The sequence below is a fragment of the Loxodonta africana genome, chromosome 2 (genome assembly GCF_030014295.1).
Source record: "Loxodonta africana isolate mLoxAfr1 chromosome 2, mLoxAfr1.hap2, whole genome shotgun sequence".
Taxonomy (NCBI): domain Eukaryota; kingdom Metazoa; phylum Chordata; class Mammalia; order Proboscidea; family Elephantidae; genus Loxodonta; species Loxodonta africana.
Window position 1 is genome coordinate 203509769 of NC_087343.1, and position 26793 is coordinate 203536561.

General features: G+C 47.0%; 1 protein-coding gene, 1 long non-coding RNA gene and 2 other non-coding genes across 4 annotated transcripts; 1 reads left to right on the forward strand and 3 right to left on the reverse strand.

The window, feature by feature from the left end:
- Window positions 1–10798: 10798 nt before the first annotated feature.
- On the forward strand, window positions 10799–19139 carry LOC100657023 (L-amino-acid oxidase-like). The gene is made up of 6 exons (XM_023552511.2): window positions 10799–11075; window positions 11347–11459; window positions 12267–12468; window positions 13824–13892; window positions 15840–15976; window positions 18042–19139. Exons 1-6 carry the CDS (start codon window positions 10848–10850, stop codon window positions 18871–18873), a joined length of 1581 nt encoding a protein of 526 aa, XP_023408279.2. The 5' UTR covers window positions 10799–10847; the 3' UTR covers window positions 18874–19139.
- LOC111751529 (uncharacterized) lies at window positions 12350–26429 on the reverse strand. The gene is made up of 2 exons (XR_002786644.2): window positions 26141–26429; window positions 12350–26045 (listed from the first exon to the last, which is right to left on the reverse strand). It is a non-coding gene; the product is annotated as an uncharacterized LOC111751529 (long non-coding RNA).
- TRNAE-CUC (transfer RNA glutamic acid (anticodon CUC)) lies at window positions 25703–25774 on the reverse strand. Its single transcript has one exon. It is a non-coding gene; the product is annotated as a tRNA-Glu (tRNA).
- Window positions 26073–26178, reverse strand: TRNAL-CAA (transfer RNA leucine (anticodon CAA)). Its single transcript has 2 exons — window positions 26141–26178; window positions 26073–26118 (listed from the first exon to the last, which is right to left on the reverse strand). It is a non-coding gene; the product is annotated as a tRNA-Leu (tRNA).
- Window positions 26430–26793: the final 364 nt, after the last annotated feature.

A 26793-nucleotide genomic window follows, 5' to 3' on the forward strand; every position in this document is an offset into this window, starting at 1 on the left:
TTGCCCTGGACATTCAGCAGAGACCCAGAAGGAAGGGGGAAGCATGGCCATGGAGACTCTAGTTGTGGACACATAACCAAGGAGGATCCCCAGAGCCCAATGAGCTCCAGGTCCTTGTCAGGGACTCAGTGCCTGGTCTACCTTCCCAAACGCTGACAGCTGGGCTCATGCCTGGCCATGGGGACATGTGTTCCATTGGCCTGTGACCTCACTGTTGGTCACAGCTCAGCCTTCTAGGATGAACTTGACATTGTGTGGGGCCTGGCAGACCCTGTATCTGACCTGTCCTCAAACCGGCCTGACACTACAGAAGGGGGTGTGTTCCCCTCCTGGCCTGATACCAGGTACCATTCCACCTGGTCCAGGAGCTTTCCTTGGGCATGTCTCCACTGGGGCTGACTTCAGCATGAGCTACCAGTCAGGGTGCCCAGCAAGAGAGGACAGTATGAGGGCTGGGGCAGGGTGGAGGCACATCCCTGACACCTCTGTGATCCAAGGAAGAACCTACTGTAATAAGAAAGGAATGGTCCTGGAGTGGCTTCGAGGATGGCCTATCTCTCCTTTCCCTGAGAGTCAATACAGATGGAGGAGGACATGTCTTATGGGGCAGGCTCTGCATGTCCTCTGGGCCCTGGGTGTTGTTCCCCAAAAGGGTCAGTCATCTCCACAGGGAGTCTGAGATGGGCAGGGCTGAAGCTATATAAGGTCAAGGTGTTTGCTTCTGATTTTATAGGTTTTCTGTTTTTCTCCAGGGTCCCTGTTCTCACTTCCCTCTCTCTCCTTCACATGCCCCACCCCACACTCTTACAGTTTGTTTGCTTGCTTTAGAGATTGCTTTCTTTAATTTAATGGTATATTTCGGAAATCTGTCCCTATCTGTCATAGATGTTTCCTCTTGTTTTATTTATTTAACTTTGGTAAATATGTATGGACAATGGCATCACTAGGAGGGTGCAGGATGTGTGGCCTGTGCTGGGTGACACTGTCAGAGGGGGTGACACCAAAATGACTGTCTATAAAATATTTGTGCAGTTTTTGAGAAGGAAATGTATTACTTTTTATAAAAAATCCATGTAGATAGTTATGACAACAAAAATATTTTTCATAAGCCCAGCTTACATGTATCAATATACCTACAAGACTAAAACACTATTCTAATTTACTGTTTGAACCTTCTAATGCGCTTCGGTCAGAGCTGGAACTTTTACCCAATTACAGTGATGCTTCAGATCAAGAAATCTGCACCCGCTAGAAGCACACGCTGTTTTCATTGCTGCTGGTGTGTTTTTATAAAGAAAAAAAATTTTTTGTTGTTGTTTTTATAGTCCCCGATTTTGTCAAATTTTCTGGTGTTTTAGCTACAATATTGTGGAAATTAGTATTTGTGAACCTATATCGGTAACTTTTTTGAGAATGAAGTAGTAATTAAAGAAAAAGGAAAAAAATAAAAAAGGTTTCCACTCATTTACTAAAAATGTAACTAATAATGTTGTAATTCCACAGAGAAAGATTTAACTATTTTGTTTTTAGTATTCAGGTAATCTAAGAAATATTACATTTAAGCAATTTATGACTATATTTATCACATATTATTCTACGATTAGAATTTATAATAAACATTACTAAGGATTCTATATGGTCTGGTATGGAAGGAGGTCCATGGGGGGGTGGCACCAACCCTAGTGATGCCAGTTTTTTGGAACGTTTGCCATTTCAGCAATCTCCACATGTACAATTCAGTGACATTAATTACATCCATCATGTTATTCAACCATCACCCTTACCCATGCAGTTTTTGAGGTTCCATATTATGCTGGCAGTGGACAGCGACAGACTTCTCAACTGGAGGAGGAGAGTCAGTCATGATGTGGCTGGTGCCCCCGCCCCAGGTGTGGCTGTGACTCTCTTTGACACCTGTGCCAAGGGCAGGGCAGGCCAGAGACACCAGGAAAAGGGTGCCAGGGGAAAACCTCCTTCTGCATGTGGGACATGGTAAAAAGGCTGGTCTCTGAGGGCAGCTCACGCACCTGGAAGTCTAAGTGTGGAGGAGGGGCAGAAAAGGTGCAAAACCAGGAAGACGTGTGGGAGGGAGTGACAGACCCCACAGGGCTGCTGGGCAGGCAGGGCACTTATGCCAGGAGTATGCTCCTTCTAACCCGTGGTTCCTCCCTGTCCTGCCCTTATTCCCTCCTCACCTCAGCCACCCTACCCCCACTCCCTAGTAAAGAAATTCAGCCCCGAGGGGGAACCATGGGGAACAATGCATCACCAATGAATGCTTTGCAGAGCAGCCCCTTCCCTGAACTCTCTGTCCCTCCAACCAGAGGGCATACAGAACAGGTGCCCCAGGACAGACTCCCCAGGACAGAATCCCAGCTACATGCCCTCTAATTTGCCAGGCCCTACCTTGGCTCTTGATCTGCAGCTCCTCCCTCACATCTGGATTGGAGTAGATTTGAGGCCAGGGTCCTGGAGGCTGAATGGCCCAGGTCCCCACCTGCCCCCCCCCGCCCCAGAGCTCTCCACCCACCAAGGCTGGAAGGGCTGGCAGCCCTACCCTACCCCATGTAAACAGTGCCCAGCATATGAACACAGCCTGTGACACACATGTGGCGGCCCCAGTCCCCACTTTCCAGGGGTAGCACCCACCTGCAGACAGGGGTTCTCTGGGCAGCCCAGCCCTGTCAGACCCACTCTGCTAGCCCACCACCTGGACCTCAGGTATGTGCCCGTGTGTGCCCCAGATTATGTGTGCACCTGTGTTGTTAGCTCATCAACACCAGGGGGTTGAGCCAGATATTGTTCAAGTTTCCTCTTGTCCTCTGACCCTAATAGAGCTCCTCCCAGAGGCTTGGCAGAGTGTGTTTTCTCTTGTGCATGCATGCAACTCCATCCCACCTTCATAGAAAGTCCCACTGCCTGAGTCCTGGCTTTCTAGTCCAGAAGCAGCAGTAATAACAGGACCTGCTTCCAGGGGTGTGGGTGGGGAGTGAAGGAAATAATCAGAGTTGGGTTAGGAAGAGTGAGGTCAAGTGCCTTGGGCACTGGCAACACAGGAACCAGCTGCCATTCAGGCAACTCTGACTCTGACTGCTACTCCGGCTCTGACTCCAACTCCATGCATAACGACCTCATGTGTGTCAGAGTAGAACTGTGCTCCACAGGATTTTAAACAGCTGATTTTTGGAAGTAGATTGTCTGGCCTTTCTTCCAAACACCTCAAACTTCCAACCTTTTGGCTAGCAGCCCAGCATGTTAATTGTTTATACCATCCAGAAACGCCAGCAGCACAGAAGAATCCCCTAAAAAGGACAAGTGCTCCCCAATAATGTGATGTTGGATTTTCTTTTAAACATCAAGGAAACTCAGAACTTTGTTGAATTTTCTTCTGTTAGAGTTTGGCAATGTTTTACTTAGAATTCCACCTGTCAGGGATTAGGGCTTCTAAAACCTTCATTGGGTCCTAGAAGCTACGCAGGCAGGCAGGGCTTGGCATGGGGGAGGCTCTCAGCAGATGTTACCTTGAGTCTCCATTGGTCTAATACCTGACCTCCTTCTTCACAGTCTCCCTTTTTCTCTGGGATCCATCATCCACTTCACCCCTTCAGGTCCTCCAGAGCCTTTTTCGTCATCGCACATAGTGTATAGTAATTTCATGTATTTTCTCTCTCCTCCACTATTGTCTCTCTCCTTTTTTTTTTTTCTTCACCTAGAAAAAAAGCAATTTTAATTTTAGCCCGTGGTTACATTTTTTGTTTTACACTTTATAATTGGTTTTAAATTTTTGTTGTCGTTGTTAGCTGCTGTTGAGTCCACTCCAATCCATGGCAACCTTATGTACAACAGAACAAAACATTGCCTGGTCCTGTGTCATCTTCTCAATCTCCAGCATGTTCAAGTCCGTTATTGTGGCCATTGTGCCAGCCCATCTTCACCAAGGGTCTCCCTCAACCTCTTAGGCCTTCTGCTTCACCAAACATGTCTTCTTCCAGCAGCTGATCCCTCCTGATGATGTGTCCAAAGCAAGCAATTCAGACAATGTTCTGTCCTGAGCCATAAGGTTTTCACTGGTTAATTTTCAGAAGTAAACTGTGACACCTTTCCTCCTGGTTTGTCTTAGCCTCGAAGCTCTGTTGAACACTGTCCATCATGGGTGACCCTGCTGGTATTTAAAATACCGGTGGCATAGCTTCCAGCATCATAGCAACATGTAAGCCACCACAGTATGACAAATTGACAGAAAGGTGGTGGTTTAAATTTTTACTGAGGCATAATTTTCTTGTAGTACAGTACAGGAATCTTAAGTAGCTTAATGAAGCTTTGTCTTTGTAAATTTTTGTGACTATCACCCAGATTTTTATCACCCCAAAAAAGTTCTCTTTTGCCCATTTCTAGTCAACACCCACAAGAGATAATCCCTATGAGGACTTTTATCCCCATTGATTAGTTTTGCCTGTTCTTAAATATCATGTAAATGGAATAAGATAATATGTAAAACATTTCTTTCACTCAACACTATGTCTATATGATTCATCCATGTCTCCAAGGGCTGCTGTAACAAAGCACCACAAAATGGGTGGCTTATAAGAACAGAAATTTATGTCTCACAGTGCTGGAGTCCAAGTCAGTGTTGTTGGCCCGGTCATAACGTCTCCAAAGGCACTAGGGAAAGCTCTTTTCTTGTCTCTCCCAGCTTCTTGTCATCCCAGGCATTCTTCGGCTTGTAAATGCATTTGTCTGTCTGCCTCTTCTCTTCTTTTTTAAGGACACCATTCAGATTGGATTAGGACCCACCCTACTCTTTTATGACCTCATCTTAATTTAACTGATAATACCTTCAAAGTTCCCATTTCCAAACAAGATCACTTTCACAGGTATAGGATAAAGACCTCAACATATTTTTTTGGGAGGGGACACAACTCAATCCATAACATGATATATATCTGTAGTTTTATTTTATTTTATTTTTTGCTGGGTAGTATTGTATGAATATGCTTCCGTTTGCTTATTACATGGGTTTGAACAGGTTTCTCCACGTCTTTGGTGGGCACACCCACCAACAGTGTTTGGGAGTTCCAGTTGTTCCACATACTCACCAGCACTTCCTCTTGTCCATTCTCATGGGTATGAAGAGGAATCCCATTGCAATTTTAATTTGCATTTCCCTGATGACTATAGGGTCGCTATGAGTTGGAATCAACTTGAAGGCAATGGGTTTGGTTTTTTGGTTGACTGACTGATGCTTGTTCATGTGGCTATTAGCCATTTGCATATCCTATTGCAGTGTGAAAACTTCCTTTTGAAGTTCTTCAGAATAGGAGGATGGCTGGGCTTAACTCACACTTCTGGCTAGTGCTACGCCTATCTCCAAAGATCTCCAGCACTTTGAAGATCTGCCTTTTGGGGTCGCTGTGCAGATGAGAGGGATGGTTGAGTTGGGACACATTGCGGAAGGGATCAGAAAGGCCTGAAATCTCCCCCATCCCTTGAAACAGGATGCCAGCATCTCTGGTCCATGGCTGAAAACTACCAAGTCGAGGCGTCCTTACACACCCTAACATGCCTGGCCTAAATGCCTTTACTTCCATCTCCCAAACTAGTACCAGTTGGCAATGAGTGGATTCTGATTCATGGTGACTCCATTTGTGTCAGAGTAGAACTGTGCCCCATAGGGATTTCAATGGTTGATTTTCAGAAGTAGATTGCCAGGCTTTTCTTCTGAGGCACCTGTGGGTGGACTCCAACCTCCTACCTTTTGGCTAGAAGCTGAGTGCGTTAAACATTTGTATTACTCAGGGACTCCACTCCCATCTCCAACCTCTACTTTCTACCCTAGTCCAATCACCTTCTTCTCTCCAGCTTAGCCTGCATGCCCCGCAGCCTCTACACTCCCCAAACCCTCACTGAGGCATGTGCTTCCCTGCAAAGGAGGGATAGAGGAAAGCCCCAAATGGGAGGGATACAGGAGAAGGGCAGGCCAGGGACTCCCAGTTTGCATATCTTATTGTAGTGTGAAAACTTCCTGTTGAAGTTTTGTGTGTTTTGTTACCTAATGGATCACAGGCACCTGTGATTGAGCCTGGTCCATACTGGGTGTTCAGTAACTACGTACTGAATGAATAGATGATGAATGAATAAACAAATGGATAAGGTTCATCAGAATAGGAGGGCAGCTGGGCTCACCTCACACTTCTAGCTGGTGCTATGCCTGTCTCCAAAGATCTCCAGCACTTCAAGATCTGCCTTGAGTATTGTGCTGGAAGCATGTGCTGAGAGCAAAATGCCTTGAGAACAAAAAAATAGATCAAGGAGCAGGAAGTGCTGGGCTCCAAGTTAAACCCGGGTAGACAAATCTCTCTGCTCTGAACGTCCTAAAGCACAGGATGAAGGAAAAATGGGGCCCTTTGGGGAAAGGGGAGAGTTTATGAGGGGCTGGGGGAATTAGGAGCCAAGGAGGGCTGGATGTTCTGCCCTGGAGGGGCATCAGGTTAGGTACCCACCTCAATGTTGGCTGTCATGGGTACATAGCCTCAGTACGTCATTTATGCATTCATTGACCAAGCATTCATTGAGCACCACTGCATACCAGGCACTCAACTGGACATCCTATAGTGAAGATTAAAAAAGGAAGTGCCCTGGTACCCTGCAGTTAACAGGCCAGCAGAACAGATAAGTGTGTTATCATTTAAAAGTAGAGTTTTACCTTAAATCAGAAATATCCCCTGAGGTCTTCTTAAAACCAAATAATAGTTTAGCCTAACTAGTAAAGAGTGTCTGCCTTGAGTACTGTGCTCTTTTAAGATGTATCCATATGGGATCAAACTGACAACAGCAACTCCAAAGATTAAATAGGAACTTTAGAAGGTAGTGATTTTATATTAAGGTGGGAGGAACAACTGGGAAAAGGAAGGTGAGAATTGTTATACACCTTGAAGAATGTAATCATTGTCACTGAATTGTTCATGTAGAAATTGTTGAGTTGGTGTATGTTCTGCTGTGTATATTCTAAACAACAACAAAAATAAAATAAATTATATAAAAAGTGAAAAGAGTTTTAGTCGAGAGGTAGGCAAAGCATCCTAGAAGCTGTGAGTGGGCATTTACAGCAAGGAGCTTATGTTAGAACCATCCCTGGGCTGGTTGAGAGGCCCCAGGGGAAGGGAGGAGGAAGAACAGAGCTGACAGTTAACCCTGGACTGAGGACTCAGAGGAAAGGAGGACTCAAAAAGTACCTCAGAGTTTCTAGTCGAGAAAACCAGATGGGCAAGAGTACACTCAGTCCAGGTAGGGTGAGGCAAGGAGGGGCAGGTCTGGTTTCTTGGGGAACAGAACAGTATTGGACTTTATGTGCTTATCCCTAGGACTCCGGCCTCCCCCATCCGGAGGCCCTCGGTGTAACTAAAGTGCTGGGAGCTGGGATGTTCAGAGGCCAGAGAAAGAAGAAGATAAGGCCCCTGACTCTGCCCTCATCTCTCAGACCAACCTCAGAGCCCCAAAGGGACCCACCTGTTGGAGCAAACACTCATTGAAGACCCAAGAACCATGATGAGCTTCTGTGAGTACCCAGAGGGGCCTGCATCCCTCATCCTCTGCTGCTCTGCCCCTGGCCCTAGGGTGACCCTGCTTTCTAAGCCAAAAATAGAAACTTACCATCTGACTTTGGTGGAGACACAGGGACAGAATTCCTTGAAGTTGAAAATCTGTGATGTGTGGGTTCATATCTATTCCTCATTCATTCATCCAACAAATTGTCAGTAATGGTCCACTATGGAACTGTGATGTTGGGGTATAAGCAGGGTGGACAAGGCAGACACTTCTTGGCTTCAGAGCAGGCATCTGGGCTGCTAAATGATTCCTCCATCCTGGAGACAGGATTGATTATCTCAGCTGGGTAAATGGTGGGTGGTGGGTCACTCAAGGCTATGGTCTAGCGTTGATTTCACTTTGCAAATAGTAAATACCTGTTCGGCATCAAGTACAAAACCCCTTCTGGATCTGTATTCTTCTCTGTAGAATAAAGAGGTTGTACTGGGATGTTTTGACAGCTTCTTCAGTTCAAGGGTGGTGCAAATGATCTGTACTCTACTACTAACATTAAGGTTGGTGGTTCTAACTTACCTAGTAGCACTCTAGAAGAAAAGCCTGATGAACTGCTTCCATAAAGATTCCAGCCAAGAAAACCTATGGAGCATTTCTATTTTATAACACATGAGGTCTCCATGAGTTGGAATCAACTGGATGGCAATAGGTTTGGTTTTTTATTTTTACAACTGAAAGATGCTGAGTTCTCCTTTGCTCTGCAGCCGGGGAGGAGCCCTCTGTCTTTGCCAGCTGGTTTGCTTAGGGCAGAGCAGCAGATGGGAAAGTCTGAGAAGCTCAGTGCAAACCTCCCCCCACTCCTGGGAAAACAGTTCAAAGCACATGTGTTTCTTGGAAGGTCCAGCCATGCACCTTCTGGTTTCTTTAAGGGCTGAACTAGAGGCTGGAATTGCTCATGAGCAATACAGCACTGTGGTTAAAATTTGAACATCACACAGGCTGAGAAGGGCCAAGACTTACGACTTCAGGATGGGTCCAATTCTACTTTCTCACTTCAAGCAAGAGGGAAGGGGAAAACCCCCAACTGTTCTTGAAGACAGAAGAGGTGGAGAGAAGACTTTAGAGGGAGGGAAAAGACTAGATTCTGTACTGTGTGTGCTAGTGTATGTGTCTCTGTGCATCTTAGTTACCTAGTGCTGCCATAACAGAAATATCACAAACAAGTGGCCTTAAAAAACATACAGTTATTTTTCACAGTTCAGGGGGCTAAAAGCCTGAATTCAGGATGTGGCTCTAGAGGAAGGCCTTTCTTTGTCCATTTCTAAAAGACTGTAGTAGTCAACAATCCTTGGAGTTCCTAGGCTTGTAGTTGCATCTTCTGCGTGCGTCTGTCTTCATATGGTGTCTTCCCCTGTGTGTATCTCTGTGGCTATTCTGCTCTTTTTATAACTCGGAAGTGATTAGGTTTAGAACCCACCCTACTCTGGGGTGACTTCATTAGCATAACAAAAGAAAACTCCTGTTTCCAAATAAGGTCGTCTTTACAGGTATGGGGGTTAGGATATTCACATATATTTGGGAGGGACACAATTCAATCCATAACAGTATGTGCACGTAGTTAAAGGAATTAGAGATCCAGACATACAGGTTTTAAGCCTCTGCATCTTTTCAGAAAGAAGCTGGAAAAGCAGTGAGACATTCAGGAGGGCGACTAGAGACAGGGCACAGGTGAAGTGGAGCACCAGAGAGTCACTGACCCCAAGCTGGAACTGATGATGTAATGCATAGAAAGGGGCATCTGTTCATATATCCTTCCTTCCCTCTGTCCTTCTATCTCTTCATCTATCGATCTACCCATTCATGTATTTGCCCATCCATCCATCCTTCCATTCATTTGTCTGTCCATCTGTCCATTCCTCTACCCCTTCATTCCACACAGTGTTGAGTGCTCACTGTGAACCGGGCTCTGAAGGGATTGATTTCTGGTTTGAAATGGAGAAGCAGGAGATTGACAATTGTTTTTCATGCTCCGTGCAAGAACTGAAGTAATTGCAGCAAACTGTTAAAGGTGCTGAATGGAGTGGGGTGGGAAAGTGAGTGGTTATACCCAACAAAGAAAATACAGGAGGGATTATAAATGATTTGTTCCTCTATTTTTCCACTTTCTGTAATGCCACTGTCATGTCTTCATTGTAAATGAAGGGGGAAAAGTGGCTCAAGTTAAATTATACACTCACATATTACCTGTATGAATATACTTTTTTAAAGTTGAGCTGGGCCCGAACGAGCCCCTTTCAACTTCTACACCATGGGCAGAGACACGAGGGAAACGTGGTGATGGATATTAGCTTTAAAAAATGAGAAGAAAATAGTGATAACAAAAACAAAGACCTTTCAAAGGGTCCTATCAAGAAGGCTGTGAGAAATAGGACCAAAGAGGTATAACATGTCATTCCCTGTGAGCTGGGTTGGAAATGAACAAGAGGAATGGGATGGAGCTCTGCCCAGAGGCAGCTGTTGGAAATGTAGGATCTCCATCTAGCACATTCTTTAACCTCCTTGAGCCTCAACTCTGTTTGGGAAATGAGGCTGTCCAGTTCTAACTAACTCAAGGGTGAAAGGTGGAAGAGCTGATGACTCCCTGGGGTTGGGGAAGTTTGTAGCCTGCCATGCATTTCTCTGATAACTGTTGGCATTATCAAATTATATCTTTATACTCTCCATCCTCAGCCAGGACCTTCCATGGCTGCAGGTCAGTTAGGGTCTTCTCACTGCAACAACCATCCTTCCAGTTGCCTTCTAGTTAACCATGACTCATGGCGACCCCATGTGTGTCAGAGTAGAACTGTGCTCCATAGGGTCTTCAATGGTTGTAATCTTCTGGAAGTAGATTTCAGGCCTTTCTTCTGAGTTAGCAGTTGAGAGCTTAACTGTTTGCACTACCAGGGACTCCAAAACAACCACAGAGATGTCTAGTCTATCAACCCTAAGGGGGAGAAATGAAGACACCCAATGTGATATCTCTCATTGGGCTGAAGGCCAGTGCTTGGGCAGGTGACCAGCCTGGAATGGCTCCCTGAATAGTGACTGTGAGAGGACTGTGAGGGAGTGGCACTAACCCTCAGGGGAGCCCAAGGCTGGCAAGCCCCATGACTAAGGTGCCCTCAGGCAGGGGAGGAAGGTGATGCGAAGTGTGGGATATTGCATCACAAGGCCCAGTGACGCAACCTCTCCTCAGAAGGAGCTTTAAGACCATCCTGAGCTTCCTTGATTCCCCAGTCATTTGCCCAACTGCCATCTCCATAGCCATGTGCCCAAGGTGGTTGGCCCTCCTGCTCCTGTTCCTACTAAGCCCAGGCACCCAGGCCTTCTACAGAAAGCTCATCAAGTGCTTTGAGGACCCCCAATATGAAGAGCTGGTGCAGCTGGCAAGAGACGGGCTGGGGCAGACGGTGGAAATGAAGCGAGTAGTGGTGATTGGGGCAGGCATGGCTGGGCTTACTGCTGCCAAGATGCTGCAGGACGCAGGCCACCAGGTATGCTACGGGATGGGGGGTTGGGGAGAGTAGGGTCAGCCCCAAGATGGAGGGGAGAGAAAGCTGAGTGCGGCAGGGGGTGGTATTAGGGATCTGGGCAGGTACAGAAGGGCTAGAAGAGCCAGGTAATCTGACAACTAGGTTCTAAATCCTATAACGAGAGGGAAACCTTGGGAAGGGCTATGGGGGCCGGGCCTGCAGGGAGAGAAGAGCAGAGTGTGGAGAGGACATGGCCAGCTTTGTTAAGTCCAGGAACTGACCATCTTTCTAGGTAACTGTCCTGGAGGCCTCAGGGCGTGTGGGTGGCCGAATAGAGACACACAGAGTGCCCGGGGCACAGTGGTATGTGGAACTGGGCGCCATGAGAATCCCTGCCAACCACAGGTAAGGGTTGGGACAGGTGAGGGATGGGTGAGGAAGTGGGGGTGGGTGGGCAGTTAGCATAGGAAGGTCAGAATCATAGACACTGCCTCTGGTTTTGGATCTGCCCTAACTCATAATGTGACTCCACGCCTATCCCTGAACACTTTTTTTTTTTTTCTCCGCAATCCCACCTACCTGGAAGACTATTTTAAGATCATGGATGATATTTGGAGTGAGAAAGCACTTTGAAAGATCAAAAGTGGTCTGCTTTGTAAGGGATCATTGCAATGACTGACCAGAATAACGAAACATCTTTCTGCGGGGAAGGGTATCATTTCTGGGAATCAGAAGCTTGACCTGGGGTTCCCAGAGCTGGCGTGGAGCCTCTGCTGCTGTAAGGGGGACCCCACCTGGAGGCACGGGACTGCTGATGTGGCCTCCATGGTGGAGAAGCCCAGGAGGATTCTCCCGTGGTGCCCTTCACTCTGCCTCCAGACAGACCCTAGAGTGGCTGCAGCCTGAAGGCTAGAGATTTCAGGCAAAGTGTCCTGTGGGTGATTAAATGGGGCTAGCGTGAAGGGGCAGCCTGGTGTGGTGTGATCAGAGAAATAGCCCAGGTTCCCTCCGGGCCCCCCCGCGACCCAGAGACCTCAGGCCGCATCTGTGGATCGAGGCCCAAGGGTAGTTCCAATGGCCCTGGTGAATCTTCAAGGGGCAGTGTGGTCCTCCTTGTCAACTCCTTGCTTACCAGGACTTGGGGAGTGAGCCCCAGGAGGGAGGGCTGACAGCTTCCTGTCCTGCCCCAGCAGTCCCCGGCTTCTCCTGCAGGCTCTCCCGTGAATTTGTCAGAAAGTTTGGGCTGAAACTCCGTGAGTTCTGCCACTCTGACCTCCGGACCTGGGTCCTGATCAATGGGGTGCGGCGGCGGACAGGAGAAATGCAGGCCAACCCCCACCTGCTGGGCTACACAGTCAGAGCAGATGAGGAGGGGAAGACAGCAGAAGAGCTGTTTGATCAGTCACTGAGGAAGGTGAGTGAAAGCGAAGTGCGGGTTGACCCCAATGTGTGGCCACCACTGTCCATCTGCATAGTCACTACAGGCAAGCCCTCGATCGATGTCACCTCCACCTGTTGCCGTCGATTTGATTCCGACCCATAGCGAGCCTATAGGACAGAGTAGAACTGCCCCATAGGGTTTCCAGGGAGCGGCTGGTGGATTCAAACTGCTGACCTTTTTTGCAGGAGCCTTAGCTCTCAACCACCTTGCCACCATTAAAACCATCAGGGAAACCCAAGTTTAGGGCAGGGTGTTGTAGAAGCCAGATTCTGAATTCAAATGCTGCTCTTTGCACTTCTCTCTGTGTGACCCTGGGCAAGATACACACCCTCTCTGTGCCCCAGTTTTTGTAAAATAATGGTCATTGTGGAGTTTCTCTCCCAGTTTGTTGTGATGATTAAATGAGAGAATGTGTGGAAAGTGATAAGAGCAGTGCCACCGGTGGTGACGGCTAGGATTATAATCATCCTCATTATAGATACATGGTGGAGGAGGAAGGCAGCCAGGTCCTGCTGGAACACACATGCTTCCCACCTTCTCTGTCTCACTGATGTTTGCTCAACTTTGAAAACACCTTCATTTTTTCTGACTCCTTGCCCATGGGGACTGTGCTGACAGCCAGGCTTTGTGGGACAGCAACCCTTGTCCAGGTGTATTGGGCTCCCCAGGGAGTATTAGCCAGCCCAACACTGGACCCCTTCACTCCAACCTCCATCAACAGCTCAATGGGACCAGGCTATCAGGCCATCACTGTGGCCTTATTGTTGTTGTTAGTTGCTGTCAAGTCAATTCTGACCCATGGCAACCCCATTTGTGCAGAGTAGAACCTCATTCAATAGGACTTTTAAGGTTTCAACCTTTCAGGAGAAGATTGCTAGGCCTGTCTTTCAAGGTGCCTCTGGATGGATTCAAACTGCCAACTTTTTGGCTAGTAGTCAAGCACTTAACCATTTGCACCACCCCGGGGACGCCCATGGCCTTTTTAGGCCAATAGAAATTTGCCTATTCTAGGAACAAGGAGGTAGACTTCCCTGCTCCTAGAGCTCCCGGTTGGATGGGAGAGCCCTAGCCCCTACCATTGCACACCTTGTAGTCTGTCCGCTAGTGGAGGTGATGTTTCTGCCATCAGAACACTCACAGTCTTAGAACCCAGAGAGCTCGGAAAGCAAAGCCCAGACACGTACACAATCTGAAGCAAGTAAATGAGAGCATAGAGCCTGGAAGGGCCGAATGGGCCAGGGGGTGAGGCGTAGGCATTGGGGGGAGCTCAGTTCTGCTGGTGGCACCCTTTGTCAGTGCATCCACCTTCCCTCTTTCCCTGTGCCCAGGTGGTGGAAGAGCTGAAGACAAGTAGCTGCAGCCAGGTGCTGGAGAAGTACGACTCCTTCTCCACCAAGGTCAGTTCCCTGAGATTCCCTCTTCCTGCTGCCCACGCCCCATCCTGTCATGGCTCCCCAGAAATTACAGTGGGACTACCAGCCCCAGTCCCAGGCCTGTAGCAGGAGACAGGGATGTTTAGCCTTAAACTTGGTGTTCCTAGCATGAAAACCTCTCCCGGCCCACAGCCAGAGGAAGGCAGTAGACAGAAGCCACCCCATCTCTGCTCTAAACACTCCCATGGCTCAGGGCACCTTGAAACTAAGACCCAGGTCCTCTGCACTCCCACTCACCTGTGCCAGCCACACTGGCATCTTTGCTGTTTCTTAACTACATCAAGTCCAATCTAGCCTCAGGGCCTTTGCTCTGGCTGTTCATTCTGACTAGAAGTCTCTTCACCCACATACTCACATGGCTGGCCCCCTCTTCTTCTTCAAGAAGGGATGAAGGTAAGGAAGGAAGGGGGAGGGAGTAAGGGAAATAGGAAGAAAGGAAGGAAGAAAAGAAGGGAGGAAGGGAGAAAGGAAGGAAGGAAATCTGCGAAGACCACCCAGATAAGAACAAGCAAAGACTACTTATTTAGAGCTTGTGTAGCAGGAAGTCAGTCACTATTACTGGCATTTGGCAGAGACTCAAAGGCAGTCAGGGGAGCAGGAAAGACTTATAGTGGAAAAAGGGGAAGGTGTCAGGTGTGCACTGATTGAAGGATGTTGACACAGGGAAACTGTTGGCAGGTTAACGAGAAGCAGGGTATCCTCTGTGATTTGTTAGGAGAGCATATTCAGCTTTCTCTGGTTGATCTTAAATTGGAAGTGAGGGCAAAAAAAAAATCAGGGAAGCTGGCAGTTGTTGACAAAGCTCTGACCATTTTGGATCGATTGCTAAAGAGGTTGTGGTTTGGTTTCCTGGACTGGTTGCTGCAGATTATGGACTCAAGTTCTATTTTTATATATGGTCTGAGTAGTCAGTGTGTCAGAAGGAAGAGAGGGAAGGAGACGCGGAAGAAGAGATACAGGTACTTGTAAATACAGTGAGTTAGAGATGACTGTGCCCCTGACCTCAACACACAAACCCTTTCCACTCACTGAGGCTGGGACCCAAAGGACTCTGTCTGGGCCCTGATTGTCCAGGCTGCTGGTCTCCTATTCCAGTGTCCCTCCAATCCTCTTTCTTGTTGTTGCTTTTCCTGGGATGGTGGGGTCTTGTGGTCTTGTCTTCTTGTTTAAAGGAGCATATTGAGTTAAGGGGTTTTACCCAGGCTAGCACCGCACCAGGCCAGTCTTGTTCTTCCTATACCCCAGATGCCCAGGCCCCAAAGCTTTCTGCCCCGGTAAAAAGGGACTAGCTCCACTCAATTTATCTAGGACTTTCCCTCTGCCCCTCCGTTCTGCGCAAATGTGGACTGGTCAATATAACCAACTTTGTTGTGTCCACACTGGCTTTGCCTGGAAGAAGAGAACAGGGGCAGGGGGCTGGGTACAGTCTCCAGCCAGACAGGTACACAGGAAGCAAACCTCAGTCACTTGCTGTAGAGTGGTAGTAACGGTGGGTACTCAGATTTCTCCTAGCTTGGTGCGAGAGCACAGCTCTCACAGGGCAGGGCAGAGAAGCCAGTTTGCAGGTGTTTGCAGGTGCACATGAAGACTGGACCTGTTTCCCCAGTTGTAAAATGGGGGTAATAAACTACTTTTAGGATTACATATGAAAATTAAACTGGTGAATTATGCAAAGAGCACAGAATAGGGTCTGCAGATGGGAGTGGCACTGTTAGCTATTTTCCTTGTTATCAGGACTGAAGAGAGCATTTTGACCACTGTCCTCATAGCCCCGTGTGCCAGGCAGGCCCTCTGCAGCCCCATAAGTGCATCTGTGCTCTGTCATTCTACCCTGTCAAGGGGTCACACATCTTCCCCTCCCCCGCCCAAGCATTCTGACCTGCCTGCCTTCTCTCCTTGCACATGTCACAGGAGTACCTGATTAAGGTGGGGAACCTCAGCCGCGGGGCTGTACAGATGATTGGGGACCTGCTGAATGCAGAAGCCGGCTACTATGAGGCCTTCACAGAGACCATGCGTGCTATCATCTCCTTCAGCCAGGAGCCCTGGTGGGAACGGGTAGCAGGGAGGAGGAAGAATGGGCAGGGGTTGGTCAGTTACTAAACAGAGCAGTGGTTATATTATAAATGGTAGGACTAGATAAAATCAGGTGAGAATACCAAAAGAAAACGGGGGCAGGGTGGGGGGAGGGAGTTGGCACTAGAAGCCAGAGATATTCAAATACCAGTGTGCATCAGAATCACCCAGGGATTTGTTAAATACAGATTGCTGGGCCCCACCCCCAGAGTTTCTAATTCCAAAGATCTGGGCGGGGCCTGAGAATTCTCATTTCTAATACTTTCCAGGATATACTGCTGCTGCCTGTCTGGAATGTCCACTTTAAGAACCCTTGGCTATCCCATCAGAAGGCTGCAGAGCTTCTTTGCTCTGGGCCTTGCCTTTTCTCCTGTTACATAAGCAGCTCTGCTCTGAAGGTCTTTGCAGGGGGCGTTGATGTCTTTCAGAGGCACCCACTCTAGGCCCCCAGCCACCAAACCACTGGCCCCTGGCCACAAGTTCTGGGACTGCAAAGATACAGTACACCAGGATATACTCTCCCTTGATATTCATAAGAATGACTTTTACAAAACAGGCTGCAGACATTTAGGAGAGGTCAGGCTGAGGCTGTCAACCCTGAGAGGCTGAGGGGGCAATTCATGTAGTTATTTGCTTGATCCTCTTCTTTCCCCTGTAGTATCCCCCTGACTTCTGCCCAGCATTTTTATTCAGGGTACAACCATTGGCCATGTAGTCAACTCTAATTCATGGCGACCCCATGTATGTCAGAGTAGAACTGTGTTCCATAGGGTTTTCAACAGATGATTCTTTTTCAGAAGGAGGTTGCTAGGCCTTTCTTTTGGGTGGACTGGAACCACCAACTTTCAGAGAGCAGCCAAGCTCCTTAACTATTTGTGCTACCCCAAAAACCAAACTAAACTCATTGCCATCAAGTCTGACTTACAGTGACCCTATAGGACAGAGTAGAACACCCCCTAGGATTTCTAAGAAGCAGCTGGTAGATTTGAACTGCTGACCTTTTCGTTAGCAGCCTTAGCTCTTAACCACTGCACCATTAGGACCAGGGACCTTAGTCAGTATAAATCAGTATAAATACAAACCAAGGGCTGCCTTGAAGGGGCGTGAATCCAAAGACAGAGAAGTGGGCAATCATAATAGAACTAAGATTGCATCCATGCTACTAGGCTCTCTCCGAGGGCATTAAAGGAGCTGAGAATGCTGTCAGAGCCTGGGGTCTTTGTCTGCCCAAGGAGCTGGGCATCCTGTCCCTATACATGGAGGTGACCATACACAGGGGCAAGAAAGGAGTGACTGAGGCCCAGTCCACTGTCCATTCTCCAAGCTTGTACTCTCTAGCAAGGGGCTGTGTTGTTGTTAGCTGCCTTTGAGGCAATTTTGATGCATGACGACAGCATGTATGCAGAGCAGAACTAGGCTCCATAGGGCTTTCAAGGCTGTAATCTTTCAGAAGCAGATCGGCTGGCCTTTCTTTTGAGGCAGCTCTGGGTGGGTTCAAATCACCAACCTTTTGGCTAGAAGTCAAGTGTTTAATCATTTTGCACCACCCAGGGACTCCTTGCAAGGGCCTGTACCCTCTTAGGAACTAAAAAAAAAAAAACCAGTGGCCATGGATTTGATCGCAGTTCATGGCAACCCCTAGTGTGTCAGAGTAGAACTGCGCCCCATGGGGTTTTCAATGGCTGAATTTTTTGGAAGTAGATCGTCAGGCCTTTCTTCCAAAGCACCTCTGGGTGAACTCTAAGCTCCAACCTTTCCATTAGCAGCTGAGCACAGCTGTTTGCATCACCCAGGGACTCCTAGAAGGGATGCCTTTTCTGATTTTCAGCCCAAAGAAGGTGCCTTTCTGTAGTTTCCTGTAGCCGATGGCGACTTTGGCTGGCAAGCCTCCCTGCCAACTGCTTTGCCTCTCTAGCACACAGGGCCAGAACAAAATCATTAGAGAACCAGGCTCCCATCCAGTTCAAACCACCTACTCACTGCATGGCCTTGTCCATTGACTGCTTCCCTCTACCTCCTTTGGCTGCTTATTCTCAGGTTTGACGAAATCGTTGGCGGCTTTGACCAGCTCCCCAGGGCCCTGCACGATGCCCTCTTGCCCGGGACAGTGCAGCTCCACTCATCAGCGGAGGAGGTGGAGGCATCCGGGGATCTCGTCCACGTCACATATCGGACATCTGACCCTCTGCGACCCAAAGAAAGTCTTACTGCAGATTATGTGATTGTGGCTACCACGGCCAAGGCTGCCCGACTCCTCCATTTCCGGCCACCCCTCTCCCCTGGTAAGGAGGACGCACTGCGTTCTGTCCACTACAGCAGTGCCACCAAAGTGATCTTGGCCTGCACACAGCGTTTCTGGGAGCAGGATGGCATCTTTGGCTGCAAGTCCACCACTGACCGGCCTGCCCGCTTCATATACTACCCCAACCACGTCTTCCCCAATGGCACAGGAGTCATCCTGGCCTCCTATACCCTGGATGATGACTCTTCGTTCTTCACTTCCATGAACCATGCCCGGATAGTGGATGTCATCCTGGATGACCTGGCTGCAGTCCATGACCGCCCCAAGGAGGAGCTCCAGGCCCTCTGCCCTTACTCCGCGGTCAAGCACTGGAGCCAGGACCCCTATTCCATGGGAGGCTTTGTCTCCTTCACCCCCTACCAGTATGTGGACTATGCCCGGGAACTCAGCCAGCCTGAAGGGCGGGTGCACTTTGCTGGTGAGCACACAAGCCTACCCCACGGCTGGATTGACACCGCCATTAAATCAGGCCTCAGGGCAGCACGGAGCATCCAAGAGGCTGTGGGCTTGGGTTTGACAAAGGGCCGTAGAGACCCGAAAGAGCTCTCCTCCAAAAGTGAGCTATAGCCAACTTCGGAACACTCAGGAAGTAGAGTGATTCCACTCACCTTGGCCCACCAGGAAAATACCAAAAACTCAGTGTCTCACCTTATCTCCACCTTCATCGAAAGATGCCAGACCTAAAGGTGTCATCTAAGGCCAAGAAACAGAGTGACTCTAATACTAGGCATAAAAACCTATTATACCCATGACCTTAGCTTTGTGAGCAATGTCTTGACATTATCAACAACAACATGTGATATAGCGATTAAAACAATAAGGTATTCCTTGAATTTAAGACTGTTACTAAGTGCTTTATCTACATTCTATGAGACACCCAAATAATTATACAGTTGAGTGTTGAGGTCTACCTTCCAAGGGCCTCATCTGGGGTGCTCCACACTATTATTGCTTTAATCTGAGTCCGGCCACAGCTCCACTTCCCTCCTACACTCTTCCATCTCCTGTGACTATGGATTTTAAACTTAAATACTTAGGTGGAGGCAACTGTGTGACTAGCAACATGCTAGATGCTACTCCATGTCATTACAACAGCCCTGGTGTACTTATTCTAATGTTACCGACTCCATTTTACAGATGAGAAAGGCTGATTTTCAAAGAGGTTAAATAACTCGCCTGAGGTCACAAATGCTGGTAAAAAATGGTTAAAACCTAAATCATCCAACTCCAGATCTTCTCACTTCTTCTATGCCCAGCGGCTCTGTTTTTTTTCTTTTTCGTGTTCCTGAAATAATTAGCAATTAAATTTGGAAACATTCAGCAAAAAGTATGCTGAATGCTTGAATGAGTAAAAGGTCTCAGAATGCACAGGGCCAAGGCTGCATGGTCTGCCTCCAACCCTCCCCCATTCGCCTGGGTTTTCCTTGCCTGATAGCCTTGAGGTGTAAAGAGGCAGACAGATGGAGTTGATACTGATACACATGAGGCCTTTCAAGCAGACAGATACAGAGATTGCTGCACAGACAGATGGGTAAGTTCTAGAGAGGCCCATTATTTGGCAGTGACCTGGCCTGAATTTGGTCCCTAGGGGACCTCTTAGGGGTGAGCAATCACCCAGAGGGCCACGGGAAGAAGCCAGGAGGCTCTAAGGTAAGGAAGGGGACAGTTCATCACCACAAGGCAACAAGGAACCTTTGGGAAGATCTTCTGAACCAGCAGAGAAAGTATTATTCTCTTTGGAGCCTGAAGGTTGGGACAGAACAGCACACTACCGACTCTGTCAGAATCAGAATCAAGCTAGTAAGTTAGCCTGCCACAGTTTAATGGATGCTGGTGGACAACATGAGATTCCTAGATAAGTTGATCCATTCAACATATCCAACATATCCATTGCTGAATGTCTCCAAAGCTAATTGCTAATTATTTCATGAACAAAATTTCTGAGACACAGGACTTTATTACTTATGGCCCCCAGCAAGTCCCAAGCAGGCAGTGCAGAGGGGCCCAGGTGGACGCTACACGTGTAATGGGCTTCTGTGGCAGCCGAGGAACACTAAGCTCAGAGCATTTACCAAGCTTGCTGTTTGTTTGTGGGAAGAGACATTAACTTATCCCTTAGGATTGCTCACTGAAATGCCACCTGAGAAAGAGTGGTCAGGGCCTTGCATTGTTGGCACAGCCAACAGGAATATGCAGGGATACTCAGGGCACATGATGGTTTGCCTCTCCCAACACTGACCTTCCCACACCCCAACTGCCTCCCTACAGAGCAACTCTCTGTAGCAGCCCAACCCCTCGAGGCCATTGGCACGCCCATTCTCACACTGAATCACACTGCAAGCATGGCATTCACATGGATTAAACAACTGAAATCTGGTCCTGCCCTTGGTGAACTTGGAAATAAGCTTAGGGACTAAGACAAATGTCCAAATAAGTGTGATAAGTTACAGATGATGGCATGTGTCAGTAATAAAATAAGGACCCCGGGATGTCAGAGGTGAGTTTCTTCCTGGATTATACCTACTGGGGCTAATGGCACCCATTAAATAAGGAGTACTTTTTTGGTTTTGGATTTAGTCTTATGTTTTATATTTAATCTTTGATATATTTTGAGTTAATTTTCGTAAAAGTGTAAGCAATGTTTCAAGTAAAGTATTTTTCTACTAATAAATTTTACATGCCTGTGGTAGAAAATTCAGCAAATGCAGGAAATTACAACAAAGAAATTAAAAATTTTTCATAATCCTAGCACTTACAGGGAATCAAAGTTCAATTTAGGTGTTTGTCCTTCCCGCTTGTCTTAGTTATCTAGTGCTGCTATAACAGAAATACCACAAGTGGGTGGCTTCAACAAACAGAAATTTATTAGAGGCTAGAAGTCCGAATTCAGGGTGTCAGCTCCAGAGGAAGCCTCTCTCTCTTTGTCAGCTCTGGGAAAAGGTCCTTATCATCAATCTTCCCCTGGGTCCAGCAGTGTCTCAGCACAGGGACCCTGGGTCCAAAGGATGTACTCCGCTCCCGGTGCTTCTTTCTTGGTGATATGGAGCCCCTCTCCTCTCTCTTTGATTCTCTCTTTTATATCTCAAAAGAGATTGACCCAAAATACAACCTAATCCTGTAGATTGACTCCTGCCTCATTAATGTAACTATCTCTAATCCTACCTCATTAACATAAGTTAGGATTTAGAACACATAGGATAATCACATGAGATCACAAAATGGTGGACAACCACACAATACTGGGAATCATGGCCTAGCCAAGTTGACACACATTTTGGGGGGATGCAGTTCAATCCATAACACAGCGTTTTCATTTATTTAATTTTTTGTCTTATATATGTGCAGAATCTTCTCGATTTCTTTTGAAGATCAAGGAAGATTTTAAACTGAAACTTGAAGGTTGGGTAGAATTTCATTCTCTTTCTTCTTCATTCTTTGACTGGCCAGTTTTATACATGAGAAAACTAAGACTTAGAATAAATAATTTGCCTTCAGATAGAAACGAAGAGTCAGAATTTGAACCCAGCTCTACTGACCACTAACCTACAGGGTCACTCGCTGTGCTGTTACACGGCAGGGCTTCCCAGCTCGGGACTAAGCCCTGCCTAGGTACTTGCCTTCTACTGACCAAGAATGACCAGGGAGAGGCTCAGAAGTTCCACATGAACAAAGGTTTATTAGCAGCAGAAAGAAAGTGAAGGCTCAGGAGTAGGGAACAGAGAGGGACCAAGCAATGCTAGCCTCTGTTCCACCAAACAAAGGTTTTTCTGAGGCTTATATGGGTTTGGTGAGGATAATAGAGTAATGAATATTTAGTAGGTTTCTTTCAAGAGGTGGGTACTTCTCAGAATGGCTGTGCATACTAAATTAGGTTGCACTTGCATCTGGAATCTAAGATGGAACCCGTAGTAAAGGCTCCTGGCATTGGATGGCAGCACTTATTATGGGCTGTAGCGTCTGCCCAGTCACCCTGCGGCACCAGTTCGATTCCTGTTGTGGGTACTTGGATCAGGTGGACGTCAACCGTTGGTCACCTTGTGGATATCTGCGCATGCTCCCAGGACTAGATCCAGTAGTCCTTCTGAAAAAATCTCATAAGGGAGTACATTGTTTGTTCTTTCCTTATTGGACATTCCAGGATGGGGGTTTTGCATTAGCCAAACACACAGTATTGTAAGTAAGTTGCAAGTTGCAGGTGTTGCAGGACTCCTTGCCTAGAGGCTCAGTCCCTGTTTCTTCCCTATCTCAGTGCTGTGCTCCAGGAGAGGATTGCAGAGAAGCCAAAGGCTAGGCCACAGTAAGGCAGACCTCTATTCATAAGCCTGGGGATAGTTCTGGAAAGCTGGATTGTAAACCACCAGGGACATAAACAGTATGCTAACATATCCCTGGCTTGGGGTTCTAGAAAAAGGGCCCAGGGAAAGATGAATACTTTGAACAACATCAAATTAGACATAAAGGCTCAGAATATTAGAAAAACGTTAAGATAGAACTTAAACAAAATTTATGTTTTTTAGTATAAATATATATTATTTTCCACAGGCATCCCTAGAGAAAAAAATGGGCGATGAAACTAACAAGCAACCCTAGAAGAGAAAATCTGAAAGGTTAGCAAATTAGTAATGACTACTAGTTGCCCTCAAGTCGATTCTGAGTCTTGGTGACCACATGTATGTCAGAGTAGAACTGTGGTCTGTAGGGTTTTCAATGGCTGATTTTTTAGAAGTAAATCTCTAAGCCTTTCTTCTGAGGTGCCCTTGGGTGGACTTGAACTTTCAACCTTCTGGTCAGCAGCTGAGCACATCAGCTGTTTGTACCATCCAGGGACTACAAATTAGTAAGTAAAGCAATGTAAATTAAAACAATGAGGTATGCCGTATACTGACAAATATGAGAATGCTGGATAAGGCCGATTTGAGACAATTTGGTGAATATTCTTGTTCTGCTGTTGGAGTTTATCCCTGTGCTATCCAGTATGATAGCCACTAGCCATATGTTACTTCAATTTGAATTAATTAAAATTATAAATCCTGTTCTTCAGTCGAATTAGCAACATTTCAAGTACTCAGCAGCTACATGTGGCTATAGGACATTTGCATCATCACAGAAAGTTCTATTGGCACCACTGATTTAGACTAAGGTAGACTTTCTGGAGCACAAATGGAAACTATTCATCAAAGTAAGATATGCTGAAACTTAGACCCAGCATACCCATCTCTGGATATGCATTACAGACAAATCCTCACACAGAACAAGTATGGTCATCACAGTATTGCTGTGGTAGTGGACGGGGGTGATAACCCAGCATCCATCCCTGGGGAAGAGATAACTAAACTGAAATGTTTGCCCTTCAGGAAAACCTGGCTGCAGTTAGTAGCAATGCAGTAGGTGACTTCACATACACACAAGGACACGAGGAGAGCTTATCAGTTTAAAGATCGAGATACCCAAATGACTTGTAGTAACCCTATAGGACAGAATACAGCTGCCCCACAGGGTTTCCAAGGAGTGGCTGGTGGATTCAAAATGCCAACCCTATGGTTAGCAGCTGAAGCCTTAAGAGCTACGCCACCAGGGCTCCTTAAAATAAATGCTTCATCAAAAATAGATAGGTAAGGGGCAGCTAGAAGAGTTAGCAAAATGTTGATAACTTTTGAAGCTGGAAGATGGGTACCTGAGGGTTCATTATTCTCACTACTTTTGTATACGTTTGAAAATGTAATATAAATTATAAATATATATATATTCTAAAGCTTTGAAGCAGGTAACTGGAAGAATGGTAGGTCCATCCACAGACATACGGAAGCCAGGAGGAGAAACCAATATTGAAAAGGATGCTAAATTTTCTATGTTTAGTTTGAGGTTTGGTGAAGCAGTCAGTGGACAGTTGGGAAAGTGTGGCTGGAAGGTCTCTAGCAGCCAGGGTTGGGGCTGCTAGAGTCATCCATGAGAGGAGAAGGCTGAAGCAAAGGGGCAAAGCCCACCCGCATCCCACATGCCTGCACCGCTCTTCTCCCCAGTCCAAAGTTTCCCCTACTAGGGATACAATCAGGCAAGGAAGCCAGCCTGGATTCTCAGAAAGTCACTATCACAAAAAAAAAAGGGGGGGGGGATGGGGCTGTTCTGGATCAAAGGAGACAGAAAAAGGCATGACAGTCAAGTGCAATGCGAGCACCTTGATGGGATCCTGATTTAGAAAAAAAAAAAAAGTCCCTATAAAAGGCATTTGGGAACAATTGGAGAAATTTAAACGTGGACTGGTGCAGGATGATATTATAGAATTCCTGTCAGTTTTCTTAGGCGTGACATGGAGTAGTGTCAAAACGTCCTCAACTTTTAGATGGTTAGGAGAAGGGAAAGTATATATGTGTGTGCATGTGCGTATATATATATATATAAATGTATATATGTGGAGAGGGAGAGAGAAGCAAAATATTAATAAATGTTGAATCTAGGTAGAGAGAACACCGGTGTACCTGTGGCTTTATTTCAACTGTTCTGAAGTTTTGAAAATTTTCTAATAAAAAAGTAGGCGTTGGGGTGGGGGAGGATAACCTTAATTCTTTCGATAGCAGCAAGATACCATTGTGAGTAACTAAGACCCTCCCTGACCCAACCCTCTAGTCAGCAAGTGCCATTCTAACAGCATTCTGGGCAGTTGAGTTTTTTTTTTTTTTTTTTTTTTTAACCCTGGGTTATAATTCCAAGACTAGGCACTTATGGCAGCCGCCGATCAGTCCTTACGGATCGTTCTGTGCTGTCGGCAGAGCTCTTTTCTCCTTTTGATTAAGGTATTGCAAGTAAAAGCCTATTGACTTGTACACAGCCGGCAGTCATAATCAGCAGTAAGGGCCATTTCTGCTAATTACTCTTTGCTAAACCAAAAACCCATTGCCATAAAGTCGATTTTCACTCATAAAAAAAAAAAAAAAAAAAAATAGAGACCCTATAAACCAAACCAAACCTGCTGCCGTCGAGTCGATTCCGACTCAAAGCGACCCTATAAGGCAGAGTAGAACTGCCCCATAGAGTTTCCAAGGCGCATCTGGCGGATTCCAACCGCTGCTCTTTTAGTTAGCAGCCACAGCACTTAACCACTACGCCACCAGGGTTTCCAGAGACCCTATAGGACGGAGTAAAACTCCCCATCAAAAAAAAAACCAAACCCACTGCCGTCGATTGGATACAAACTCCCCATAGGGTTTCCAAAAACCAAACCAAACCCACTGCCCTCGAGTCAATTCCGACTCGTAGCGACTCTATAGGGTTTAACCTACAGGGTTTACAAGGCTGTATGTAAATCTTCACGGAAGCAGACTGCCATAATCTCTCTCCCGCTCTTTGCTGAAAGACATTACCGAGTATATTCTTTTTTTAAGGGGAGAAAAAACACCATTTCCCTGACCGGGAATCGAACCCGGGCCGCGGCGGTGAGAGCGCCGAATCCTAACCACTAGACCACCAGGGAACACACGAGGAAGTCTTTCGCTTTGTGCTAAACTAAATTTATCATCTATGACGTACATTTTGTCTGTGAATACGATTGGATGAATAACCGAAAGATGTCTATTCTCCTTCCCTAACCCAAATACCTCCTTCTTTTCGCTTTTGGGCGCAGTTCAGCCGCTAGAGATACGCATAAAGAGACAGCGCAGGACTGCCACGATAGGAGCCTCTAAGTTATGACCGCCTTCCGGGAGAAGAAAATACAAACGGCGGCTGGGAAGGTTTTGAGGTCCCTGAGCGAAGAAAAATAAAAAACGTTGTGTCAGAAGTGGGATTCGAACCCACGCCTCCATTCGGAGACCAGAATGCTCACAAGCAAGGTACGCACCTTGAGTCTGGCGCCTTAGACCACTCGGCCATCCTGACACACGGAAACTGGCTCCCTACCGGAGCTTCTGCTTCCTTGCAGGCTGTTATCCGGCCAGGATGGTAGCCACTAGAGCCATGTGTTCCGCGAGTACGGTTCATGTAGTCTTGGTTGTGAAGCTCTGGAAACGCCACGGAAGCCTTGGCAGCAATACAGCTATGACTGGCCAACACCCGCTCTCGTAGTCCGGGGATTGAAACCATGCTGAAGAGGCGAGAAAACCGGAAGGATTAGTGACAACTGCGTAGGCGCCTGGCCCCTGGAAGCGCGGAAAAATTAGCAGGAAAGGCAAAGTAAAAAAAAAAAAAAAGGCTCGAAGCCGCTGTGCACCGTCATTGTTATTGGGGTTTTCTGCTAAATTGTTCTCTGTCGGTCCACACAGCTACGATCCGAGATAATGGGGAACCAGAGAGAGGCGGAGGGCCAGGTCAAAAGGGTGCGGACCGCAGTTTGGATAAAGGAGAATCAGGTTGTGTTTGCACACACAAAAAAAAAAAAAAATAGCAGTTGACAAAAGAGTGAAAAGCCATCGAGTGTGCTTTAGGTTCGAATGGGAAAGCCCTAGTCCCCTCCGCTCCAGAGCAACGCAGGCCTGGCCCTTCAGGTTGGTTATG

What these genes read in the sequence shown, in the direction of transcription:
- LOC100657023 (XM_023552511.2), top strand. Translation starts at nt 10,848, where the DNA reads ATGTGCCCAAGGTGGTTGGCCCTCCTGCTCCTGTTCCTACTAAGCCCA. An exon ending in ACGACTCCTTCTCCACCAAG is followed by an intron (nt 13,893 to 15,839) that starts GTCAGTTCCCTG and finishes CACATGTCACAG; the next exon opens with GAGTACCTGATTAAGGTGGG. An exon ending in TCCTTCAGCCAGGAGCCCTG is followed by an intron (nt 15,977 to 18,041) that starts GTGGGAACGGGT and finishes GCTTATTCTCAG; the next exon opens with GTTTGACGAAATCGTTGGCG.